This window comes from Papaver somniferum, chromosome 1, assembly GCF_003573695.1.
Source record: "Papaver somniferum cultivar HN1 chromosome 1, ASM357369v1, whole genome shotgun sequence".
In the NCBI taxonomy this organism is placed as follows: domain Eukaryota; kingdom Viridiplantae; phylum Streptophyta; class Magnoliopsida; order Ranunculales; family Papaveraceae; genus Papaver; species Papaver somniferum.
In genome coordinates this window covers 86,544,202-86,568,050 of record NC_039358.1, presented here as the reverse complement: position 1 = coordinate 86,568,050, position 23,849 = coordinate 86,544,202, and the positions used below count along the sequence as shown (strand labels likewise).

At 36.7% G+C, this 23,849-nt stretch overlaps 3 protein-coding genes across 3 annotated transcripts; all 3 read left to right on the top strand.

The window, feature by feature from the left end:
- Positions 1–302: 302 nt before the first annotated feature.
- On the top strand, positions 303–7,088 carry LOC113293464. The gene is made up of 10 exons (XM_026542094.1): positions 303–567; positions 827–893; positions 1,469–1,722; positions 2,225–2,810; positions 2,906–3,580; positions 3,704–4,144; positions 4,667–4,861; positions 5,414–5,470; positions 6,198–6,260; positions 6,433–7,088. Exons 1-10 carry the CDS (start codon positions 536–538, stop codon positions 6,517–6,519), a joined length of 2,457 nt encoding a protein of 818 aa, XP_026397879.1. The 5' UTR covers positions 303–535; the 3' UTR covers positions 6,520–7,088.
- Positions 7,089–8,562: 1,474 nt separating this feature from the next.
- On the top strand, positions 8,563–9,303 carry LOC113330984 (peamaclein-like). The gene is made up of 2 exons (XM_026577769.1): positions 8,563–8,793; positions 8,904–9,303. Exons 1-2 carry the CDS (start codon positions 8,685–8,687, stop codon positions 9,086–9,088), a joined length of 294 nt encoding a protein of 97 aa, XP_026433554.1. The 5' UTR covers positions 8,563–8,684; the 3' UTR covers positions 9,089–9,303.
- A 2,920-nt stretch (positions 9,304–12,223) lies between these two features.
- LOC113330975 (peamaclein-like) lies at positions 12,224–13,009 on the top strand. The gene is made up of 2 exons (XM_026577765.1): positions 12,224–12,409; positions 12,567–13,009. The coding sequence occupies exons 1-2, from the start codon at positions 12,331–12,333 to the stop codon at positions 12,749–12,751; spliced, it is 264 nt and encodes an 87-aa protein (XP_026433550.1). The 5' UTR covers positions 12,224–12,330; the 3' UTR covers positions 12,752–13,009.
- Positions 13,010–23,849: the final 10,840 nt, after the last annotated feature.

Here is a 23,849-nt window from a genome sequence, read left to right as displayed (position 1 = left end):
ACTCCTTCAAATTTTCTTTTTAACAGGTATATTACACCCAAACTGGTTGTCACTATGGTACAAATCGAAAGATATCGCCAGTTTTGGTTACAAAAATGATTGGTGCATCGTGATGTGCGTGCACCGTGTGCGAGGAGAGTGGGGCCCACTCCTGTCCCACTCCCTATCCCGATGTTGAGAGGGAATCCTGGACTGTCCGATCCCCTCTCGGTGCACAAACTCGGCAGGTCTATCAAAGCCCTTTTGGTAAGATAACGCCGCGTGTCACAGGTTCCTAAAACATATGATCTGATATTCGTGAAAGTGTCAAGAATGATAAAATTTCCCATTTCTCTTCCCACACGGAATAATTTCCCTCCACTTTGTTTACTAAGAAGAAGAAATTAGATGGTAAAATAATAGACAAGTGATGTCGACACATGTTCTCATCATCATCCTCATCGGTTTCTCAAATCAAATGTCCTTTTGATTCCCTCGAATCATTATCTCTGCAACAAAGGGCTCGTCATAGCAGTAGAAGGAGCAGTCAAAAGCCATGGCCATAGATCTCTTTACCCTAGAAGCTAGGTATTTTTAATTGTTTTTTTTTTTTTTAAATTTTGTTTTTGATTTTTTTTTTCGTTTTTTGTTGAATTCGTTGATGCATGTGAACATAAACGCTTCCATTATCATTTCTGATTAGTTGATATTCTGATTTAGTCTGTAAAACGAAATAAAATTTCTGCCAAACTCATGAATTGAAATGTCTGAGATAGAAGAAAGTGTAGTCAACTTGATTCTTTTGTTTGTAGTTTAATTAATGCTATATATCATTTCTGTTTTTTAGGTATCTTGATGTTTGCGAGAGGCAAAACCAACTACCAAATGCTTCTATCTTGTCAGGTTTCTACAAGGTTGTTCTTCATCACTTCACTTGGCATATTGTTAAAACTTTTAATTGGTAACTCTACCTAGTCTTCTTTGTTTATTAGAATTATATTCAGTGTCAGCAACTTTTGGTGGTAATAGTATTCTGGAATTGTATTAGTAATAGTAAGGATATTACTAATTAATGGTTTTGCATGTGCCGGGTATTTTCTTCCGAAAACTGGCGAGGTTGGAAAACAGTAGAGATAATTGAGCAACTGAAATGGCAATCTCATCTGCTTTCCATGTTATATTGGCCAAATTAGATGCTAATCTTCAACAATGGAGTAACTTATGAAGTCATATCTACTTGGATCACCATGAATGTGCCAAATAGATAATAGTTTATCATGTTAATTACTTCCTGACCCCCATAAATCTGTGCTTAGTAGCATCATTCATGCAACTAAATTGTAGACGGGATATAGCCATGTTGGAATTTCTAAAACTACTACTACTGTTAAGCACATGATATGTGAAACTTTATGATTTGTGAGTTAGTAATCCTTGTCTTGGTACAATAGATTGTAGTAGTGAAAACTTGCTCTTTCTCATTACTCAGGCCAAGCTTCAAAAATCTCGTCGCGAGCTATGTAACTTTCAGGTTTTGCTAAACAAATTGAAGGACATTGATATTCCTCCTCTTATAGAAGTGTTGTCGGCAGTTGACTTGTCTGAGATTGACATAGTCGACATACTTCATGAATCACCATATCAGTTGACTGGCGAACTCGTCCTATCTCTGATGCGTGCAATCAATCAGAAGCTTCGAGTGGTTGATCTGCAAGATTCTTCATTTGGGAAGGGGTCTTTGAGGTTTGTTACTGCTCCTTGTGCTTGGGTATTTCTATTTGGTTCTCTATAAAATCTAAGGCGATATCTTTTTTCAGCTTTTGAGTTGCTTAGGTGTTTAACTGCATTTTCTCAATCTTACCTTAAAACAGCTTTATTGCAATCTTTCATGTCCGCCCTTCTTTACCTAATATATATAGAGCAAAATGAAACAGTTGTGGGAACAATGGATTTTCAGGAATTTCTAAACTGATAATCTTGCCCACCCACTTTGTGTTATCGACTCTTACATCAAATGCTGAATTATTAAGTAAACGGGCACTTGTATTATTTAGTTGCAGTGTGGCACCTTCAGTGTATGACCTTTAAAACACCGCTTTTGGGTGGGACGACATTTTGCATTCGTCTTTCCTTATCAACCTTCACTATCAGTTTAGCTAATTTCGTATAACGTGTATATGAGACTCCTAATGACTCTGGTTCTTAGTATGGTTGAAGTAATTGTTTGGGGATATTGGTCTTTCAGGGATCTTCTCCATGGCGGGTTGACATGTGAAGTCTTGAACTTGAGATCTTCACATATCCGGAAGCTCAACATGATTGGAAATTTTATGCATTTACACACCCTTAATCTGGATTTCAGCATTTCACTCACTAGTTTCAATGAAGAGTGCTTTACTTGCATGCCTAAACTGATGCGTCTGTCTATGTGTGAGACAAGAATAGTCAATCTCTGGACAACAAGTGCTGCACTGTCAAAGCTACCTTCTTTGGTGGAGCTACGGTTTCAAAATTGTTTATGCTGCAATGATACTGCATCGTGTCCTACATCAACTATTGATGAGGCAAACTATCTTTCTGGTGATGTGAGTGGGTCGGACCACCTTGATTCTCTATCTCAAGAGTTGCGGTATTCCCGTAGAGAAGGGATGCTAAGCAACTCATATTTTGTTCATAGCTTGGTGAATCATGCCCTTCAGGAAAGTGCAACTGAGGACTCATCAGATGACAGTGAAGTAGACTTTTCAAGTCACCAGCAACGAACAGGTTTGGAGGAGCTACTCTCTGATGTACTTCCTGAGCTTGGTGAATGGGCCGAGTTGGAAAATGAGGTACTGAGTGAACCTTTGTTATAGTTTTAATCATGACATTATAGAGATCAATAGTAGTTTGTAGAAGCTCTAATGATTTATTGGGATTCCATCAGGTTTCTTCGGGGGCTATGATCCTTGATGAAGAGGAAAGCGCTTTAGGAGGTGCATTTAACTTGAGGCACATGAAGAATACTCCAGATACTATTCCAAAGAAATATATTTCACATCATCCTTCTCCCATATGCTTTGAGAAGCATTACAGAGAATACATGGTAGCAACCCTGCCCCGTTTGAAAGTCTTGGACAATTTGCTTATTGGAAAGAAAGATAGGGAAATGGCCAAAATTATTTACTCACAGTACTACGAGTATTTGCCGTACAACAGACAACGGAAAGAGAGTCTTATTTGTGTATTGCACAAACGTGAAATGGGAGCAGTTGCTGGCCACTTGCAAAAATCTCCACAGCTCAAGGAACCATATCCTCGTAGGATGAATAAGTGCTCTATTTCCAGGTCGATTTGCGCTGCCAAAGTAGGTTCTTTTGCGTGGCCTCTTCTACATTCTGTTCCGGACTTATGCAGCATTTCAGGGGAAGAGGCTAAGAGCTTTCGTCCTAGACAGTTTGAGTATCATCCAGCTATGTCTAGTCTCATGGTTTTTGGAACTTTGGATGGTGAATTGGTAGTTATGAACCATGAGAATGGTAAACTTGTTGGCTATCTTCCATCCTTGGGAACATTAAATAGTGTTTTGGGTCTCAGCTGGCTTAGAAGATACCCATCTAAGGTACGTGTTTGTATAATAAGTGTATTAGATAATTTCAACTGTTCATGTTCGTTTTCTCTTAATATTGTTATCATACATTTGCCAGTGCGGAAAAACTGATCTTACTTCTGTATGTTAATGCAGCTCATTGCTGGATCTGACAATGGTTCCCTGCAGCTGTACGATATTAATCAGATGGCATCTGTTATCACTGATAGACATCGCTGTTCAGATGCTGTTACGTTTGATGATTTTGAGCAGTTAACTTCAGTTCATGTCAATTCGACGGACGAACATTTCATTGCTAGTGGATACTCAAAAAATGTGGCTTTGTATGATATAGGTAGTGGAAGGCGTTTACAGGTCTTCACCAATATGCATGAAGGTCATATCAATGTTGTTAAGTTTGCTCATCATTCTCCCTCCATCTTTGCTTCTTCATCGTTTGACCAGGACATCAAAATGTGGGACTTAAGGCAAGGACCACATAAGCCTTGTTATACGGCTTCAAGCTCAAGGGGAAATGTCATGGTGTGCTTTTCTCCAGACGACCAATACCTACTTTCATCAGCTGTTGACAATGAGGTACGGTAGTTCCTTGACATACAAATATAATCCTACCACAACATAACAAAAGCTGTATGCCTGCCAGGTAGTATGGCAATCTTATAAAACATAATTATCAGTTGTTGGATTTAAGCTAGACCATGTAGTTAATAAACTGGTTTTGTAATGACAAGAGGTTCCACATAATTTTCAGTTTTTCCTTGTGTAGTCCAGTGTCTCGACTATTATTTAATGAAATTACCAAACAGTATGGGCTCATGTGCAGCCCGTCACAATTGAAAAACCACCTATTGGCTGGAGCCTTTGTAGACTGGTGAAAAAGGTTGTTTCTAGACCAAGAAATTCAGCAGCTTGACTCATAAATGATAATCTGATTGAACCCAGTTTGACCTAGATGTAGGTGGTGAGCAAAATGGGCAGCATTCCCCTTCACGTGGATGACAATGGACATTCTCATAAACTCTTTGTTGAATAAATAAATAAAGGCATGTTATACTGATCTTTACAACCATTTGCTTATATACTGTTTATGATATGCAGGTCAAACAACTTTTGGCTGTAGATGGAAGGCTCCATATGAAATTTGATATAATGCCAACAGGAAGCGCCCACAATTACACTAGGTCATATTACATGAATGGGAGGGACTATATCATAAGTGGGAGTTGTGATGAAAATATTGTTCGTGTTTGCTGTGCTCAAACTGGCAGGCGTCTCAGGGATATTTCTTTGGAGGTAAAATAGAACCTTCAAATAAATATTTAATAATTTGTGTTATTTTGTCCGCTCAATATATCATTTTAAAGGACACGCAAAAGTTGACTGATAGGTAAGATTCATCTGAATAATGCATTAGTCACAAGTTGTTCATACCATCATTATCCCGTGCTTTTGGTCATTAAGGCTGAAGTCTCTTCTGTGGTCATTTAGCACCAGTGCGAACTTTGGTGAAATTTTAACTTTTAACTTTTCTATTAATTATTAAGCTTATTTATACCGTATAAAAAGGCTGCCTTTTAGGATTTAGTAACTGCTGTTAACATAAAATTGAATTCAGTTATATTAAAAAATTTCAGTTATCCATGAAAGCACGAAAAACTAACTATTACAGCTTCTCATGAAAGCACAATGGTGCTGCAACAATTATTTTAAGTGCCTAATTAGTTATTTCTTCAGAGTGAGGAAACTTGGTGCATTTCCCTGAATTTTCATAGAGAACATGATAATAGTTGCTTTTACAACTTGCCCCTGCTGATGGAAGTGTACTCTGCTCGTTTCCTTTTGCAGGGTAAGGGGCCAGGGAATTCCATGTTTGTGCAGTCTTTGAGGGGGGATCCTTATAGTGTGAGTGCCATCTTTTTATCTCCACCACTACATTAATGGACAACCTGGACAACATGTTAGGATCTGTGGCTGTTCAGGTCCGACCGCGTAGTACCAATACTGTCCCTAATTAACCACCTTTGGGCCCAGGTGTGGAGTTTATTTTAAAATTCCGCATAGCTAGTATGCAACGAGAGATTTGACTTAAAATTTCCACACGAAACCGTATCTTCTGCACCTGGGTCTAGACCTACTGACTTGTTCGAGCCACTCACCCAACAGAAGGGGTTCCGATGGTCATCTTTTTGGATGTTGGATCTTTTCTCAATACGAGATACTTACCTTGCCATTATCCATTTGTCCTTAGGCTAAGACGGGTTTTGTTGACATGCTTAATATGACATTGGTTGTGGACCCTCATGATGAAGCTGATTGAGCTGAATTTTGGTCATGATCCCCAGTGACAGATCACCCTAGGTTAAAGGTCTTATTTGCTCCACAACCAAGCAAGGCAAAGGTTATAGATTAATATAATGGCTTAGTCATGGTAAAAATGAGTAATATAATGGGAGCTTTCTTGTTTCAAAGTCAAGATGGTTGGCTTTCGATTTTGTTACTGAGATCGGATTTATTTAATCAAACTAAAAGCACCTCTACTTAATTTCACACTTCATATTTTATTTGCTGTGTTGTTTGATCTTAGTGGTTCCACAGTATGTTATGTCTTTTGTTCTTTCACGGATTACAGGATTTCCACATGAGCGTCCTAGCAGCATATATGCGCCCTTGCTCAAAATCTCAAATCATTAAGGTTTTTTCTTTCCCTCAGTTTAGAATTTGTCAGCATTTTGGTGTTTTTTTGTTTTTTTGTTTTTGTTTTGGAAGCATGAAATATATAAAATTACTAAGAGATTGTTACACGAGGGCACAGTTTTGGTGTATCTGGCGGCGGCTAAGTTTTGGAGATTTTCTTAATCTAACAGGTGAACTTAATGGCATCCAGTGACAATGCCGAGGATTATCATTACAACAATCAACGGTCTCGTAAGTCCTGCAGTATGGGAGGTTAATATAATAATATTAATCTCAGCTTGCCCTTCACATGTATTAAAAGATACAGTAGGTTAACATATTTATGTCATCTTTGCATAGATAGAAGCATACTTGTAACTAAAATATACACAACATACAAAATGACATTTAACTAGGGGGTTTACAGTATAGTTCCACAAGTGGATTATTGGTGCACTGTTGTATCTAAACATGTTCCAGTTACTTCCTACTGTAATATTTAGTGTTGCATGTGTTCTGTCATGTCCATATAGCTGGAACCAATCACTTGTAGACTTCTAAGTGTCTCCATTGGAGGTGGGGAAATGGGGAACCTGGGGATGATAAGTCCATTGTTTTGTCAAGAAATACCCTGATGGTCTATTGTCCTTGCTCCATGGATCTAGCTGTCTATAGAGCACCTCTAAGAGACTCAATGTACAGGATTTGTGTGAAAAGAACTAGCTCCAAGTGAGTATTTCATAATTACCATGTAGTTACTTGACTGATATATATTTTCTAATCCAAATGCTCGCGTAGTGGTATGACTGTGAATTCTTTTGGATTTGTAAAAATGTGGTTGTTTAAATATCCTCCTCAAATTCATCTTTTGAATATTCATGGAAGATACCTTGTTCTGTTATTAATGGGAATAATTATAATTACAAGTTGACTTTGGGGTTAGAGTTGAGAAGCATCTCAGATTTCTGCAGGTGAATATGAATGCAAAAAACATAGTTAGGCCGACTTCATAATTCCAAGAGGCAATGCTAAATCTTTTTCTTTCTTTTTTTCCTTCAGAATGTTTTGCTATGTTTGGTGTTTGATTTGGTCTGCAGGTGAACCATTGGCTGAATGCTTCTATAGTTGTATCTAACACCGTATGAAAGAGTTAAAAACTGTAACTGTTCGGGGTTCAATCTTCAGTAATTAGTACAACCTTGTTACCAAGAACAGAACAATGGCGCCACTCATCCTTTGTGCAAGTCCTTGCATCTGAGCCAAAACTATCATTTTGGCCGCTGAAATATGGTTTTACTAATGAATCATTTGAGAGAGAAAAATACAAATAAGAAAAATCCGCATTGTTATGGTGGGGTGGGGCACAGTATCAAAATCCCACTTAACCTGTCCCAAATCCTACTCTTTTGTCAAGTAATTCATGGGATTCGACAGCTCACATGCGCATCTCTATGCTTCTTCTCTAAAAGCTTTAAAAGCTTTAATGTACCGGTAACATGTACACAAGAAAAGAAGAAACCGAAAGAAATTGCTCCCCGTAATGATACAGATACTCAGGATATCTACGCAGTTTATCGCTTTCTATATAAAAAAACGTTGGATGTAGCATATAGGGATGAGCATCCTTCACTGAGTCCCCACATGTTGTGCAGTACCACCTTGTTTCATAAATCATACCTCTCCCCACCAACAACCAAGCCCATTACAACTCTCACTCCTGTTTCTTCTAGATCATTCTTCACTAGTTCCAACCTCGGTCACACTGAGTCCAACAATCCCAACGTCATAGATAGTTGTCAGAAAATGTAAAATGAACAGGCAAACAAAGGCACCTGAATGCTCAGAACAACCACATGCAAATGATACATATGTCATCAGAAGTTCAACTACTCTATACTGACCGGTGAACTGGTGACTGACATGTAAGCATTATTAAGCAGTAAGCAACCTCATCTTAAGATTAGGTTAAAGTGGATTATAAGGCTGTTTAAGACCTTCTTACAAAACAATTGGAAAAAAAAACTTCTTAAAAACCAGTTCCAATGAAAATTCGAACTTTGTAATTAAAAAGTGGGTGGCCATCTCCTCTTTTGTCTAGTTGATCTGGTCTTGACTTCTTTTTTGAGTCTGACTGGGAAACCGCGTAGATTAAAAGCTTTGTTCACCTTAAAACAATGAACAGTCGACACAATACACCTACCCATGACAACTGTATAGTTGGTGTAAATTCCTCATTCATTTGTGCCCTACGCCTCTACTCCTAAACGGGTCCATAATCTCACTCTTACTCTTTAGCTATAAAATCCCCTGAGCTCACCTCATACTTCATACACTCACTCACTCCCTCAGACACACGGATCTCTAGTCACTTAGCTCCTTCAGAGTTCAAAGTATTCTTTTCCCGAAACATATTTCACAAACTTCTTTTTAGAAAAGAGAAAAGATGAAGACTTTCCTTGTTGCTTTGGTATTTTCATCTCTAGTCTTGATCTCTACATTTCTAGTTCAGACTACTTCTGCAGCTTCTGGCCCTGTTGATACATCACTCCTCAGTAAGTCTTCAACTACTACTACTGTTCATTCAAAGATTAGTATGTAGTATTTTGGGGTTCTAACTAATCATCTACTTGGTTTGCTTTTCATTTTGGTTTGAAAAATGTAGGTTTCTGCAACTCCAAGTGTGCGGATAGGTGCGCAGTAGCAGGAGTGAAGGATCGTTGCTTGAATTACTGTGGAATCTGTTGCAAAGAGTGCAAGTGCGTTCCCCATGGAACTTACGGAAACAAAGATGACTGCCCATGCTACAGAGACAAGAAAAACTCCAAGGGCAAAGGCAAATGCCCATAAAGAAAATGATATCAGCAACAATTACCATGAAACTAATGAAGATCTAGAGACAGAGAAGGAAGGATCGCTTGGTTTTCTTTATTGATGAAATCTGTCACCGTTTGCTACTGCACATTACTGTATTGCTGGTTGTTGTTGTTTCTAATTCTATGGGTATGATAAATGAGAGTTTTAATGATCTTACAGGATTCTAAATCAAATAAATAAATAACCTTGCAAAATTTATTTGTGGACCACATTGGCAAATCAAAATGATGTTGATGGGACAAATGTGACCATACTCATCTGTGCCATGTAACCAAATACTACTGAGATAGTGGGATGTGGTGGTACCAACAAAATGATACGAACAAAGAGAACTTCAAAAACTGGCTGAACTTTGGATTCCCATTCCCTTACCACAAGAATCAGTCTTACACCCCCAAACAAAATTAGTTTCTGTTCCAAATGTTAATCATTTGGGAGGATGAGCACAGTTTTCCCAAGAACCAAAGAACTAAAACAGTAAGCGAAGGGCTCTCACACTTTTTGTGTGTGTTGGGCAATTAACGGAACTCATGAGCGGCTCACACTTGTTTGCAGGTGATCATTGTCTTGTGGAAAATTACCGACTTCTTATCAAATTTCAGTCGACCTCGCCTTTCTTTTCAATCTAATTATAGGGGCTGCATGTTTTATTAGAGGGGCGACATTTTAATAGGACAAAAAGGATCATTACATGATCATTCAAGGTATCTTTTATTAAAAAAATTGAAAATGACAAATTAACCTTCATTATTAATAACCTAGTTTAGTGATGATAATCAAATTTAATGTTAATGATTAATTTCACTTATATTAACTCAAAATCAAAACAAAATCAGATTTTTAGAGTTAAAAAGAAAAAAGTTTAGAGGAGAAGAAAAAGAAAAACTTTTATGATATTTGTGAAACCCTAGATTTTGATTCACTCAACCAAAATGAGTGATTCCTGTGACCCGGTATACTTCTAAATTAGTTCTCATTAGTTTTTTCTCGCTCAAAATTATCTAAAGTACGTAACAAAATCAAAACTTTTAAATTTTCAGAAGAACTTACGGTTGCAATTTTGCTCGTGACCAACCGTAACTCTTAGTTACGGTTCGTAAGTTATCGAATACCAACCGTAACTGGTTAAATTTGGGGAGATCCAATTGTAAAACCAGTTGCGGTTGGTAATTAAATTTGGACAACAACCGTAACTAAATTACGGTTGGTAACTAATGAATCGAGACCAACCGTAACTACCCTACAGTTGGTGTGTCAACTTAACTTTTGAACCGTAAATCATTATTTGATAAATTCTTAAGACACAGGATTATTTACGGTTGGTATGGTTGTTTGAGTAACAAACCGTAACTCAATTACGGTTGATAAATATGATGCAAATACAAACCGTAACTGAACATATTTCTCAAAACTAAGAACTTACTGTTGGTATTTGAGTTAAAACCAACCGTAACATCAACCCAATCTACAGTTACGGTTCGTATTTGAGTTATTACCAACCGTAACTCACATGCAACCAGAAATTTCAATTTCAATTTTCATACAAAACCCTAATTTTTGATACAAAATTAACTTAAATCCAACACGATAAACTAAACCCTAACTGGGTTTTTCCAAACATTTTTCGAATCGTCGATTAATCGAAGACGATGAAATTTTCAGTTTTAATGGAGGTTACGGTTGATGGAGGAGAAGAGAAGATGAAGAAGATGATGAAAGAAAACTAATTTGATTTTTTTTGATTCATTAGGTTTAAAAAAAATTGATTTGATTTTGGTTGATTTAAGGTGAAAAGGGTAATCTAGTCAATTTACATCCCCTTTAGGACATCTCCTAACCAACTAAATGGACATTACTATCACAATGCCACCCCTCTAATAAACCATGACGTCCCTATAATAAGCTTGTTTCTTTTTGGTCGGTTTGCATCATTACATTTTAGGCCTTTTTAGGGAGCATTATAAAGAAACTAGAGATCGTATAATTGAGGTCGATTCAAGCAAGCAAAGAAAGTATCCCAACTAAAATTCTTACTATCAAAAGAATTGCAAGAGAAGATGCATCAGAGCCTTTACGCTACAAATTAGTTGGGAGGGAATTCCGATACTCTATGCACCCCACACCTGACGCCAGAAAGGACACTGGAAAAATAAGCGAGTCGCGCATTAGGACACAACCCACGGACCACATCCATTTTCGTTCCACAACATATAAATAAACTAGTTTACTACACAAACAAACGCTACTAGGCAGAAATGTAAACCGCTACTAGGCAGAAATGTAAAGTTGTTGATAACATGAAACTATGGATTGAATTATGGGTAATCTATAAAAAGTACTTAAACATGTGAGGGTAATTTCTATGAATGCTGACGTTGCAATATGATGTTTTCGTGGAGTATCTATCTTATGTACAAGCTGTGAAAAGAAACAAAAGAAATTGCACAATACCCATGACCCATCCATCCTGATTTAGTACAATGCGTTTCCCCACATTAACACCCTAGCTACCTGGCCTGGGATGGAGGACCCATATCCCTCAAGTATTTACTCAGTAAGTAAAAGCACTTCCTACCAAACGCCAATAATTCTTTCTAGCCAGATCATTTTTCCTTTTTTTCGAAAAGAAAATTTGGAACTTTCTTCCGTGGGTGTGTAGAAGGAGCCGGATATTGCCATTGAGATCATAGATTAGTGGAGTGCTCCTTTGTATAGGACTTGCCTTGGTTAACTAATTAACTAGGGACTAGGGTTGACAAAATTAGCATTCTTATCGAGGATAGCTGCGGATGATGATCAAATGAAAGGCTACTTAGATTGAGATAAGAGTTCAAAAAAGTGTCTTTAGCTTTCACTAGAAACGCGTAGAAGAAAGAAAAAGGCGAAGTGCCTTAATGAAAACAACAACAACATATGACAACTGTATGTATATTGAATTGGTTGGTGCAAGTGTACAAATTATCTTCTCTGCCTTTGCATCCTTTCCTTTTTTTAGTTTATATACTTCAATTTTTCAAAACAAAAAGAAAGTGGTTTCTAATTTTTCTCTTATTGTTTTCACCTTTCACCACTTGCTCTAAGCCTCTCCTATAAAAACCCCACCACTTCTCATCACAGTTTGCATAATTCAGTACACTCAACTCAAGTCTCTACTCCAATTTCATATCATCCCTCATTCCCCACCACTGTCTGCAACATACTTTCCAACCTTCGCGATGAAGCCTGTCTTTGCAGCTTTGCTATGTCTAGCTCTTCTCTTGAACTTTTCGTTTCTTCAGACCACCATGGCTGATGGTATGTATACAAATATATGACCTCATCATTTTTGCATAAATATATTGATTCATATAAGTTTGATTTGGTAGTTGTAACTTGAGTTATATTTGTTGGATTGGTTTACTATATGTGTGCTAATTTATGTATATATGATGTGGGTTTGTTAAATGTTTAGGGTTTTGTGACACAAAGTGCAACCAGAGATGTGCAAAAGCAGGGAGGCAGGATAGATGCTTGAAGTACTGTGGGATATGCTGTGAAGATTGCAGGTGTGTACCTTCAGGGACTTACGGAAACAAAGATGAATGCCCATGTTACAGGGACAAGAAGAACTCCAAGGGAGGACCTAAGTGCCCTTAAGATTGTAATCTCTGGCTTACCAGCAAAGTCATCGGCATCTCCCATTAATTAAGAAGAATAAAGTGTCCATCTGAATCTGAGTACAGACTACAGATTGATTATTATCATATACCTACCTGCATGGCGATATATGTATATGCATGCATATATATAGATATGTAAAGAAAAGTGTGTTTATTCTGATCATCATGTGTGATCATATGTATTTATGGCAATATGATTAAATTCAATCAAGATTAATGATGGTTGTTATATTTAGTATCACTCATATTTCATAGGGGGAAATTAGGCGCAGGTCCAGATTTTTTTTTTCCTACCGCCAGGCCCACAATTACTTTTCCCTATAGTCGCACCCAATATTATTTAAAATTATTAAAAACGTGCAGAATTCCTCAATTACACTTCGGCGGTTCTGGGCAGTTTTATTAACTCCCAAAAAACGGTCGGAACCATTTTTTTTCTCTTCTTCTCATTTTTTCTTCATCCGTTTTCTCTTCTTCTCATTTTTTCTTCATCCGTTTTTCTATTCCTATTCCTCCATAAACACTGTAACGGATGATTGATGATTGAAGTTGATCAAACCCTAAAACCGATGATTGAAGTTGATCAAACCCTAAAAATCAATTTCAAACTCTAAAAAACCTTAACCCTAGAATTCAGTAGAACCAAAATGGATGAAACACCAACAAAAACACGTCTTCAGAAATCAAAAGAGAAGAAATTAGGCACTAAAACTAGTTTAATCGATCTTATTCTTGCATGCATTCGGTACATTTGATTTTATTTGATTTTCGATTTTAATTTTTGTTCTTGATGCTTCAAATGAAAAATGGAAAACCGAAGGAAAAATGAAGCCGAAGAAACAGAAAAAACCCGGTGAGATTTATCATTAGCTTCATCTGTTAGTGTTTGATTTTGTTTTTTTTTTGAATTTTTTTTTTAATCTTAAATTTTGTTACAGTAATTGCCGATGATGAACCAGAAAAAAAGAGTAAACCTAAAAAGAAAACTGTTTCATCCTGAATACCCATAATATTTTTTGAGTTATCACTTTATTCTTCTTCGATTTTAACATAATTTTCTCCTCAATGTGATTTTACCTACTGATGTTGAAGATGAACAAGAAGAAATTGATAGTGTCGAAACACTGAAGGAGATGCAAATCAAGGCAAAGGGAGATGCTCTGAAGAAGAGTAAGAAAGGCTCTGGTATGCATAACTAGTTCTCATGTGTGATTCTGCATAACATAAATCTGCATAACTTGTTCTGCAGATGCATGGCAGGGTATGCAGCATCAAATTAATGTGTGTAACTTGTTTTTCAGATGCATGACAGGTTATGCTTACAAAAAAAAAAAAACACTGCATAACACCTATTTTTAAGTGTTGCTTTTTAATTTTCATCTGTTTAAATTTTAACTTTCATCTGCTTACCAAAGTTACTTCATAACTTAAATAGCTTATTTATTTGTGTATTGAAAAGATCCTGAAGCAACCCCGTCAAGGAAGTCGCAGAGATTAAAAGATCAGGTGTCACCTCAAGTATCACCTAGTTCACCTAGGCAATGTGTTGTCTATAAACAAGGTGCGTTGAATTCCTTCCTGTTCCTGTTATGCATCAGTTAATAAACTTCTCTTATCATTTACCTGCTTGTTTGTATGTAAAACACATTATTCTTGTTAAAAAAACAAATGCATAATAAGTTAAGCAGGGTTGTGTTTTTAAATGCTTTAGAAGTTATCCACCTTAACAAATCAATGCATGACATATTATTCAGTTCCAATATTAAATGCATGACTAGTTATGCATTGTTTAGACTTGTTGCATCACAGGTTATGCATATAAAAAAATGTTGTTATATTTGTTATGCATTCCTTTGTTGTTCTAAAATAGCAGTTCTAAAATGCATTTTTTTTGTTCTTTTTTTTATGCAGTTAAACCTAAAACCAAATCTGCAGTTGAAGGAGGTACTTATAGAGAAGGTTTCCTTAGGGTAGGTCACTTGTTTAGTAAGATAAAAGACAGAGGTGGTTTAAATCCGTTGCAGGCTAACATGATGAATGTGTGTGTGTTTGGAAAGTTCTATAACTGGTTATATGCTGCAAACATGGCATACTTGGATGGTAAGAGCAACAAGCTGATGGATGAAGTCTTTCTATCATATGACCATGAAGATTTGAATCAACATTCATTCAAGTTGTCTGAAAACAAGTCCATAGCATCAATGTCTAGTGAGCTTGCTGTTACATTTCTGATTCCAAGAATTGAAGGAGACAGAGGAAATGATATTCTGACTTCGAAGGCAGAGATATAGCTGACTCAGTCACATCCCCTCGTCAAGCAATTCCCATTCAGAACAAAGCCAGGATTTATCAGCAAAGATCCCAAAGCACGGGTAACAAAGGTGTGGATAGATGATATTGAAAGGCTAGTGTTGGAAAAACTTGATAAGAAAGGTCATGAAGAGGAAGTTGTATCCCTTATCTTCCTTTACATGCTAGTCGTCTTGTTCTTTTGTCGTTCAAGTGGAGACAATTTAGACGTCTCGTATGTTGGTTTGGTTAAGGATTTGGAAACCATGGACTTTGTCTCTTTTCTTGATCTTATTCATGAACACCTGATGGAGAGCATCAAGACTGTCAAAAGAAACAATCTTCATATCAGGAATTGCAGTGGTTGCACTATTTATCTTGTGAGTTAGTTTTTTTTTTACTTTCATAACATCTGTCACTAATTTATTCTTGGATCAAAATATTGTATGTAGATATTAGTTTTTTTCAGCTTTGGTTGGCTGAGCATTCTAACATAGATGAGATATCATCAGACATCGTCAAGGTCATTTCCAATGCTACACCGAGAGCTGCGAAGTGGGACTTGGCAGCAATGAAGAAAGCAATGCTCAAGAAGAATATTACGTTCTTAAAGGTACCTGTTTGTGAACATTTCATGATTTATAATTGACCTTCATGCATCTATGACAGTATCTCTAAATTCCTTAAAAATGAATGCATAATAAGTTACGTTAGCAAAAAAGGATAACTGCATAATAAGTTATGCACCTTAATAAATCAATGCATAACATGTTATGCAGCCGAATATATGAATGCATGACCGGTTATGCATTTTTCAATATTGAAAAGGAGTTAAGCAGGGTTGTGTTTTTAAATGCATAATAAGTTATGCACCTTAACAAATCAATGCATGACATATTATTCAGTTCCAATATTAAATGCATGACTAGTTATGCATTGTTTAGATTAGCTGCATCACAGGTTATGCATATAAAAAATGTTGTTATATTTGTTATGCATTCCTTTGATGAGTGTCATTAATCATGTTGCAGTATAATGAGAAATTCAGAGATGAGTACAGTGCAATGGAGATGGAATTCTGTGAACCAAGAAAACCAAGAAAAAGGAAAGAGATATATGATCTCGTCGCAATGAATCTTGAAGAGAACAGGGACAAGTATGAAGAAGCATTTCTGGATGCGATTAAGATCATTGAACAAGAAACGTGTCCCCCCATTGTGCTGAAGCAAGGTTGCAGATCATTGAAGCAAAGCTGAAAGAATGAAGCAGACTCAGGAGAGGAATAGACAGAGTGGAGTAGACTTCAATGAAAAGTTGTATAATTACGTGAAGGAATTGCTCGTTGATTGTGGCAACATAGAAGTGCAGGAGGAGTCGTCAGGTGGACCTAGTGTCAATGTATCATCAGCTGAGCCAAGCGACCCACTGAGCCAAAACTTGCCAAGGAATGAGACTCTTGTTGAACTGGTATCTTCAACTGAACCACCTACACAAGAATCAGTTCCAGAAGTTATCAGACTCGATAGCCAAGACCAAACGGCTAGTCAAGGTATCCAGTCTTCACCTTTCAAGTTCATGGACATGGAAAAAGCTGTTAATCTCTCCAGCGACGAAAGGAAAGAAACTCAAGTGGAATTGGAGACAACACCAAATATCCAACACAAGAAAGACTTGAAGCACAGGAAAGAGACTTTTTGGCCGGTGGTGATGATGACATTCTTCCAGAAACTCAGAAGAAAAGAAGAATATGTGGTGCCCACATTTAATCTGCATTTATCACAACCTGCTGCTGCAATTAAAGATGATGCTGGTGGACCACAACAGCAAGCTGAAAATCTGCAACAACCCGCTGTTGAGATACCACAACATCAAACTGAAGAACCACAACAACCAGAAGAGCCAGTGGCTGAAAAGCCACAACAAGTAGCTGTTGAGATGGTTGATGATGCAGAGAAGGAGATGGTGGTTGAGAATCCTTTAACTCCTGGTGCCACACAAGATGCTGAAAAAAAAAGGCTATAATGAAGATGCTGAGATGGAGACCATTTCAAAAAACCTGGTACCTAAAATATAACATCTTTTATTATGGTATTTTTATTAATGTCAAATCAACTATGTACTACTTATTATTTTTAATCAACTATAAACTGTTTACTATATTGTTGTTTTGCTGTTTAATCAACTATTTACTTAATTTCATAATAAACTGTTTATATCTAACACATTTTGGTTACATGAATCTCTAGGAAGAAGACGTAGGAGGGGAGTTTGTACCAAGAACAGAATTTTTGAAGAGGTCAACATTGAAGAAAAAGTCAGTATTGAAGCGAAAAGCAAACAAGGCAGAAGAGGATGGGAAGCAACCAGGAAGCAAGGTAAGAAGAATCAAGGAAAGGACAACATGGAATCAAAGGACAACCAGTGTACTACTCAAAGATTGTGAGCTAGGGAAGCAGAAGAAGCAAAAAGACAAGCCTGATGAGAATAAAGTTGAAGAAGAAAATCCCCGTACGTCTGCTGGCTTGCCGTTCAGAAAATTACCTCCGCTGGAAACAATGGAATGCTTTCAAGATTACAAGGATACAATAGAACCAGCCATGATGGAAGTACTGGAGACATACTTTGAGAATGCCAACAGCCTGTAAGTACATCAAAATTACCTTTATGCTTGTTTGCATAATATGTCATGCATCTCCCAATGTTTAATGCATGGTTAGTTATGATTGTTTAAAATATCTACATCACATGTTATGCAGCTCCAATGTTTAATGCATGTTCAGTTATGCAAAAAATGTTGTTATATTTATTATGCTTGTTTAAGAAATCAATGCATTACAGGTTATGCTTCTTATGAAATAAATGCATAACAAGTTATGCTTAAAAAAAACCCATGCATAACACAACCATCTAGTTTATGGTTCTGCCGCATGTCACTTGAATAAAACATCTCACCAATTATGTCTTATGTCATCTGCAGAAATTCGGCTTGGAGTATCAGAGAAGGAGAAGACCCGTACTTGTGGGATATTCGGATTCACGGAGATATAATAAGGCAGCTAATGAACAACGAAAACTTAGAAAACCAAGTAGTACGCTACTACAGTTATAGGTTATTCAGGAAGCGGGAAAATGAAAAGATGGCTGATAGTGTTGAACATAGGTATGCGGAGTCTGCATTCATGACACCAGATGCTTGGGTAAGTCAAGAAAATAAAATCATTTTGCTACATAACAAGTCATTCCTGCATATTATCTTATGCCCATATAATTACTTCAGCATAAAATGTTATGCAACTAGATTGAACTGCATAACAAGTTATTCAGCATTGTTTTCTACACCTGTTGTGCACCCTTTCAATTGCATCCACTAACCCTTTTTTTTCCTAAAAAATATTTGTTTTGCAGTTCTTTGTTAAAACAAAGGAGAAAGATGGGATTGTCAAATTTGTTGGAGAATTCATCTTGAATCTCCCTATTGAAGTTGAGAGAATGTTCATTCCAATGAACTATATGACAAAGGAAAACCCTGCTGGTACACATTGGACATTGTTAGAGTATGACTTTTCAGAGGGTGAGTGGAACTACTATAACAGTCTTGAAGGCTATAAATCTAACTGCAAGAAACAAGCTCTCATAATGGCAAAGGCTTGTATGCCGTATTTGATCCAAAGATATGATGAACTGAATCTATCACCACAAATCGTGGATATAAAGCGGGAACCGCTTGTATACAGGGATATTTTTACCAAGATTGTTCCTCAACAAGGTCATCACCCCGACTGCCTCATATTTGTATGCTATTATATGAAGATGAGCATGAAGTCTCAAGTCAGGGACAAATGGCTGAAGTTGGGAAAGGAAGATGCAGTAGAAAAAGCCAACAAGAAAAGAGTAAGTCTGGTATTGAAAATGCTGATGGATCTTGGAAACAGTTGGGCGATAGATGCCAATGAAGACATCTGGGATGATGTTGCGCGTCAATGTGATGAAGATGCGCGTCAAATGTGAAGCTGTGCATAATAGAAGGGCTCAAACATAACATTGTTTTAACAACCTGTGTGTTGTTGGTAGGTTGAGAAATTTAACTTGGGAGTGAAAACTAATGGGAAAGTAGTTAGTGTGAAGCTTAACTTCAGTCAGTAGTTATGTGTAATGTGTTGGTATGAAAACTTAACTTTATTCAGTAGTTCTTGTCAGAAAAACTTATGTTATCTTGTCGATGTTTATATATATATTTATTATATATCAATGCTGGTTTCAGTGCTTCTATTTGTTGCAATCTTATTTCATTTAACTGTACTATGATATAAATCTTACAAGGAAAATGAAGGAAGAACAGGTTACATATAAACATCTAAATAACAAGTTATGCAACAAAATAAACCTGAATAACATGTTATTCCTAATAAAATAAATGTGCATGACTTGTTATGCAGACGCATGACTTGTTATGCAGATGCAGATGCAGATGCATGAAGGAACCACATTTGCATGAGTCGTTATGCAGCCATCTTTAAAAGAATAAATGCATAACAGATGGTGCATCGTCGAAAAACAATGCATAAGAGATTATGCATCTTCAAAACAATAATGCATAATATTTTATGCATCATAAAAACTAATGCATAACAAGTTATGCATCATCAAAAACTAAAGCATAATCCATTATGCATTTAAGAATAAAAATGAAAACATTATCTGATAGAAGCAGAAAAACACACAGTGAAAAAAAAAGTATTTTTCATAAAACCAATACAAAAAAGAAACTAAGTAAAGAAAAAGTACTTGTTCATAAAAACTAATACAGAAACTAATGAAAGAAAAATGAATAAGGTTCAAACATAAAAGTAATAGTCTGAAGAAACAAACAAGATAATTGCTCTTCTTTAACTTCCCTTAGGCTGCTTCGGCGGCTTCGGAGGCTTCTTGTAACAGGTAGGATTCGTACATGTTTGCTTGTTATGATGACCAAGCTCAAAACAATTACCACAGCGCATAGCTCTCCTGGGCGACTTCTCATATCTGCTCAAATGCCTATTAGCTTGTGGTCTCCCTGGCGGCCTCCTAACATCAGGTGCATCGATAATATCATTACCTTCATAAACTTCAGGCCTGTTATAGTTCAGAATAGGATGAATTGCATGACTGTAGGCATTATTGAAGTATGAAGTAGTGAAATAAGGTTCAACAAAATCATATGGATTAGAACCAGACATTGTTATCGATGCGAAAGCATGCACACATGGAAACCCATAGACGCGCCACCTCTGACAGGTACATGTCCTTGCCTCAAGGTTAACACTATGAGAACTGTCCCCTCCTTCCACTTCATAAACATGAGTATCGGACTGTGTAACCAGCCAGGTTAAACCCCCATCAATAAGATCCTTCATCTTATTTTCATTCTTCGGTGTGAGAATTGTTATGAAACTATTACCAGTATTCCGCCTTTCTGACATCATACTCATCACATCCTTCCTTATCTGATCCAGAAGAGCATTTGCAGGGAGCTTCTTGTGTACCTTCATCCAACTATTGAAGGATTCAGCAAGAGTAGAAGATGTCCTACCATACCTACAACCCTGGAAAAAGGCATTTGACCACTTCTCTGGAGGGATATCTTCAATATAGTCGGCAACCCAACCACAACCAAGACCCCTAATAGTAGCGATGGCAGTTTGGAAACCTTCGGGACTAAGAGCATAAGCAGCAGCTTGAAATGAATCAATAACTGCACCATACCTTTCGTCAGATGCATTAATAGGTAAGTTCATCTTAAGATGATAATAGAAGAAACTATGGAAGGCTCCAGGAAAGTAAAATGGAATCGCTCTCTTTAGTCCTTCTGCACGATCAGATAAAAATGTGATTGGCCTTTGATCATGATCAAGAACATTACTCAAATTCCTCATGAACCATTCCCAGTTATCATTATCTTCACCAGGTACCAGGGCCATGGCTAGTGGGAAGAAGCCTGCACAGAAAAAATAAAAATAAAATCAAGCCAGCGTCTACATGAAGTATGTGCAGCTAAAAAAATGCATAATGGCTCATGCATCTAAACTAAATAATGCATAAGACATTATGCAGCTAAAACAAAAAATGTATAATGTCTTATTCATCTAAACAAAAATGATGCATGACCAGAAAAGTGAAAACAAATAATGCATAATGTCTTATGCATCTAAACTAAATGATGCATAAGACATTATGCATGTGCATAAAAAGGATGCATAAAATCAATAAGTGAAAACCATAATGCATAAGACATTATGCAGCTAAAACAAAAAATGTATAATGTCTTATGCATCTAAAACAGAAATGATGCATAACCAGAAAAGTGAAAACAGTAATGCATAAGACATTATGAAGCAAAAATAAATAATGCATGAGACATTATGCAATCTATAAAAAGGATGCATTATCAGAAAAATTACCATTTTCAGCATTGATAGCGGTTGCAACCATGAGGCATCCTCTATATGTCCCTGTAAGAAAGGTAGCATCGACATAAACCATGGGGCGAAGGTAAAGATAACCATGGATGCATGCCTCGAAAGCAATAAAAAGACGCACAAACTTATTTGAAGGTGCCTCATCTTCTAATTCAGCTGAACTATCCTCGTTCGCTTCAGGTTCATCCGTTTGAACTTGAAAATCAATCCAACTCCCAGGATTTCTGCTGCGAATGGAATCTACATACCATGACAGATGCAAATACAACATGGCTTCATCACTAAATATATCCTCATACACTTTCTCTCTTCCGTTGTAAGCTTGGTAGTATTTCACATTGATCCCGTAGCTAGTTTTGAAAAACTTTGCCAAATCAGATGCTTTGAAACTCGGATCACTTCGGATTTCATCCTTGATCAGACTAGAAACAAATTTACTGCTGAGCCTGTGGAAAATCCTTTCAGTTCCAACACCACAGGTATGACTACTCTCATATTTCTTAACCTTAAGCATCATGTTTTCAACATCAACAACACAAACCTTATACTCCCAAGGGCAATTTTCTTTTGAGCATTTTGCATAGAACCTGATGGGTTCATTCTTCTTATATACAAGAACACGCCCAACTTTTAACTCGTATTTCTTCACTACGATACGTACCTCTGCTACACCTCCAAAAAACACTTTACCAACTTCACCAAGTAATTTATCCCAACCTTCAGTCCTAAGAACCTTGTTAACAGGCACAGAACCATCTTCAAGGAAATTCACCATAGCTTGTTCGGGTTCAGGTTCTATTACACGACTACTTGAAGCTCTACTACGACTTCTGGAAGAATTACAGCCAACTTCGACAAGCAAATCAAAGCTCTTCTGACCTTTACAGTGGCAACGAGATACAAAACATTGAAGCAGAATATCAGAATCAACTCGCACAAACTTGCTTCCATCATTAAAGGAAAATCTGACATGATGCGGTAATAAACGAGTCCACTTCTGGCAAACGGCTGTCTTCAAAGACTCCAAAGTTGTGTTGACATCAACAGGATGTGCTAAGAATTCACTGAAGTAGTGAATTACAACTAGTGCACTACCAACAGGCATTTTCACCTTGCAAAACACAAAAAGAGAAAAAACCAAACATATCTATCCTGCATATTTCTTCACAAAAATTCTTACTCAAAATTAAAAGATCAAATCAACAACAACAAACAATCTACATTAACCATAATCAGATGAGAAATCAACAGGATATCAAAATCAATAACAGATAACAGATCAAAAATAAGAATGGAAAAACAAATCAAATAAAAAATCCAACAGAACAGAAGCAAAACCTAGTAGATTGGTATGTCAACATTGGAACATGAAATCGAAACAAAAAATTTAATCGAAAAGATCTACATTGATGTTAACAAATTCAAAACCTAGAAAATAAACAAAAATTCAAAAACAAGCTTAAAAGATCTAAAAAACGTTTCGAAAAATTAAATTAAGCTTCGGAAACCTAAAATAATAGATCCTAATCTTACAGAAACTAAAACATAGAATCGAATCAAGATTAAACAAAAATCAGAATCAAGATTGGAATAAAAACGAACGAACCTGAAGCTTTGCTGAGTAAATTGAATCTCGGCAATCAAGGACAAGTGAGGCTAAAGCTTGCCGAGTAAATTGAATCTCTGTAATCAAGGACAATTCTCAATAATCAATCTCTCGAAAATAAACAGGATAAATTGAAACTGAAAGTGAGGCTAAATTGGGAAATAAAAAAGAAAATAAACGAATTTTGAAAACTCTGGACCTGCAAATAATTTGTTGGCCGCTTTTGGGTGCGCCCATAAAATTTCGTGAAGGTGGGTTTCACAGTAAGAAAATGTGTAAGAATGGGTCTCCCTGTAATTTTCACAATTCATAAGCGAATGGTTTTTGATTTGGGCCTCTAATTGTAACTACTAACATCAAACGGTTTTACCGTGTCAAGAGTGCCGCAAATAACCTACCAGACTTATTATATAGTGCAGAGCACAACCTACCAGAAACAACAAAATGGCCAAACAACCAAAACTACACGTAAATTGTACCGAAAGATTATTGTTTATTATCTTGTAGAGAAGCATCTAGAGTAGTCATGCATCTACAACAACCTAGTTTTCATGGCGTAATCTACCTAAGAGAGTAACGAACAATAACCAATTAGCAACAAGGAGTATGACCGTAAAGCAAGAACACTATTGACAACATACATACAACTTTAGTTACTTAAAAGTTAAATCATTTAGAATACCAAATCAACATAGATAAAAATTAATCTTTGTGCTCGCATTCTA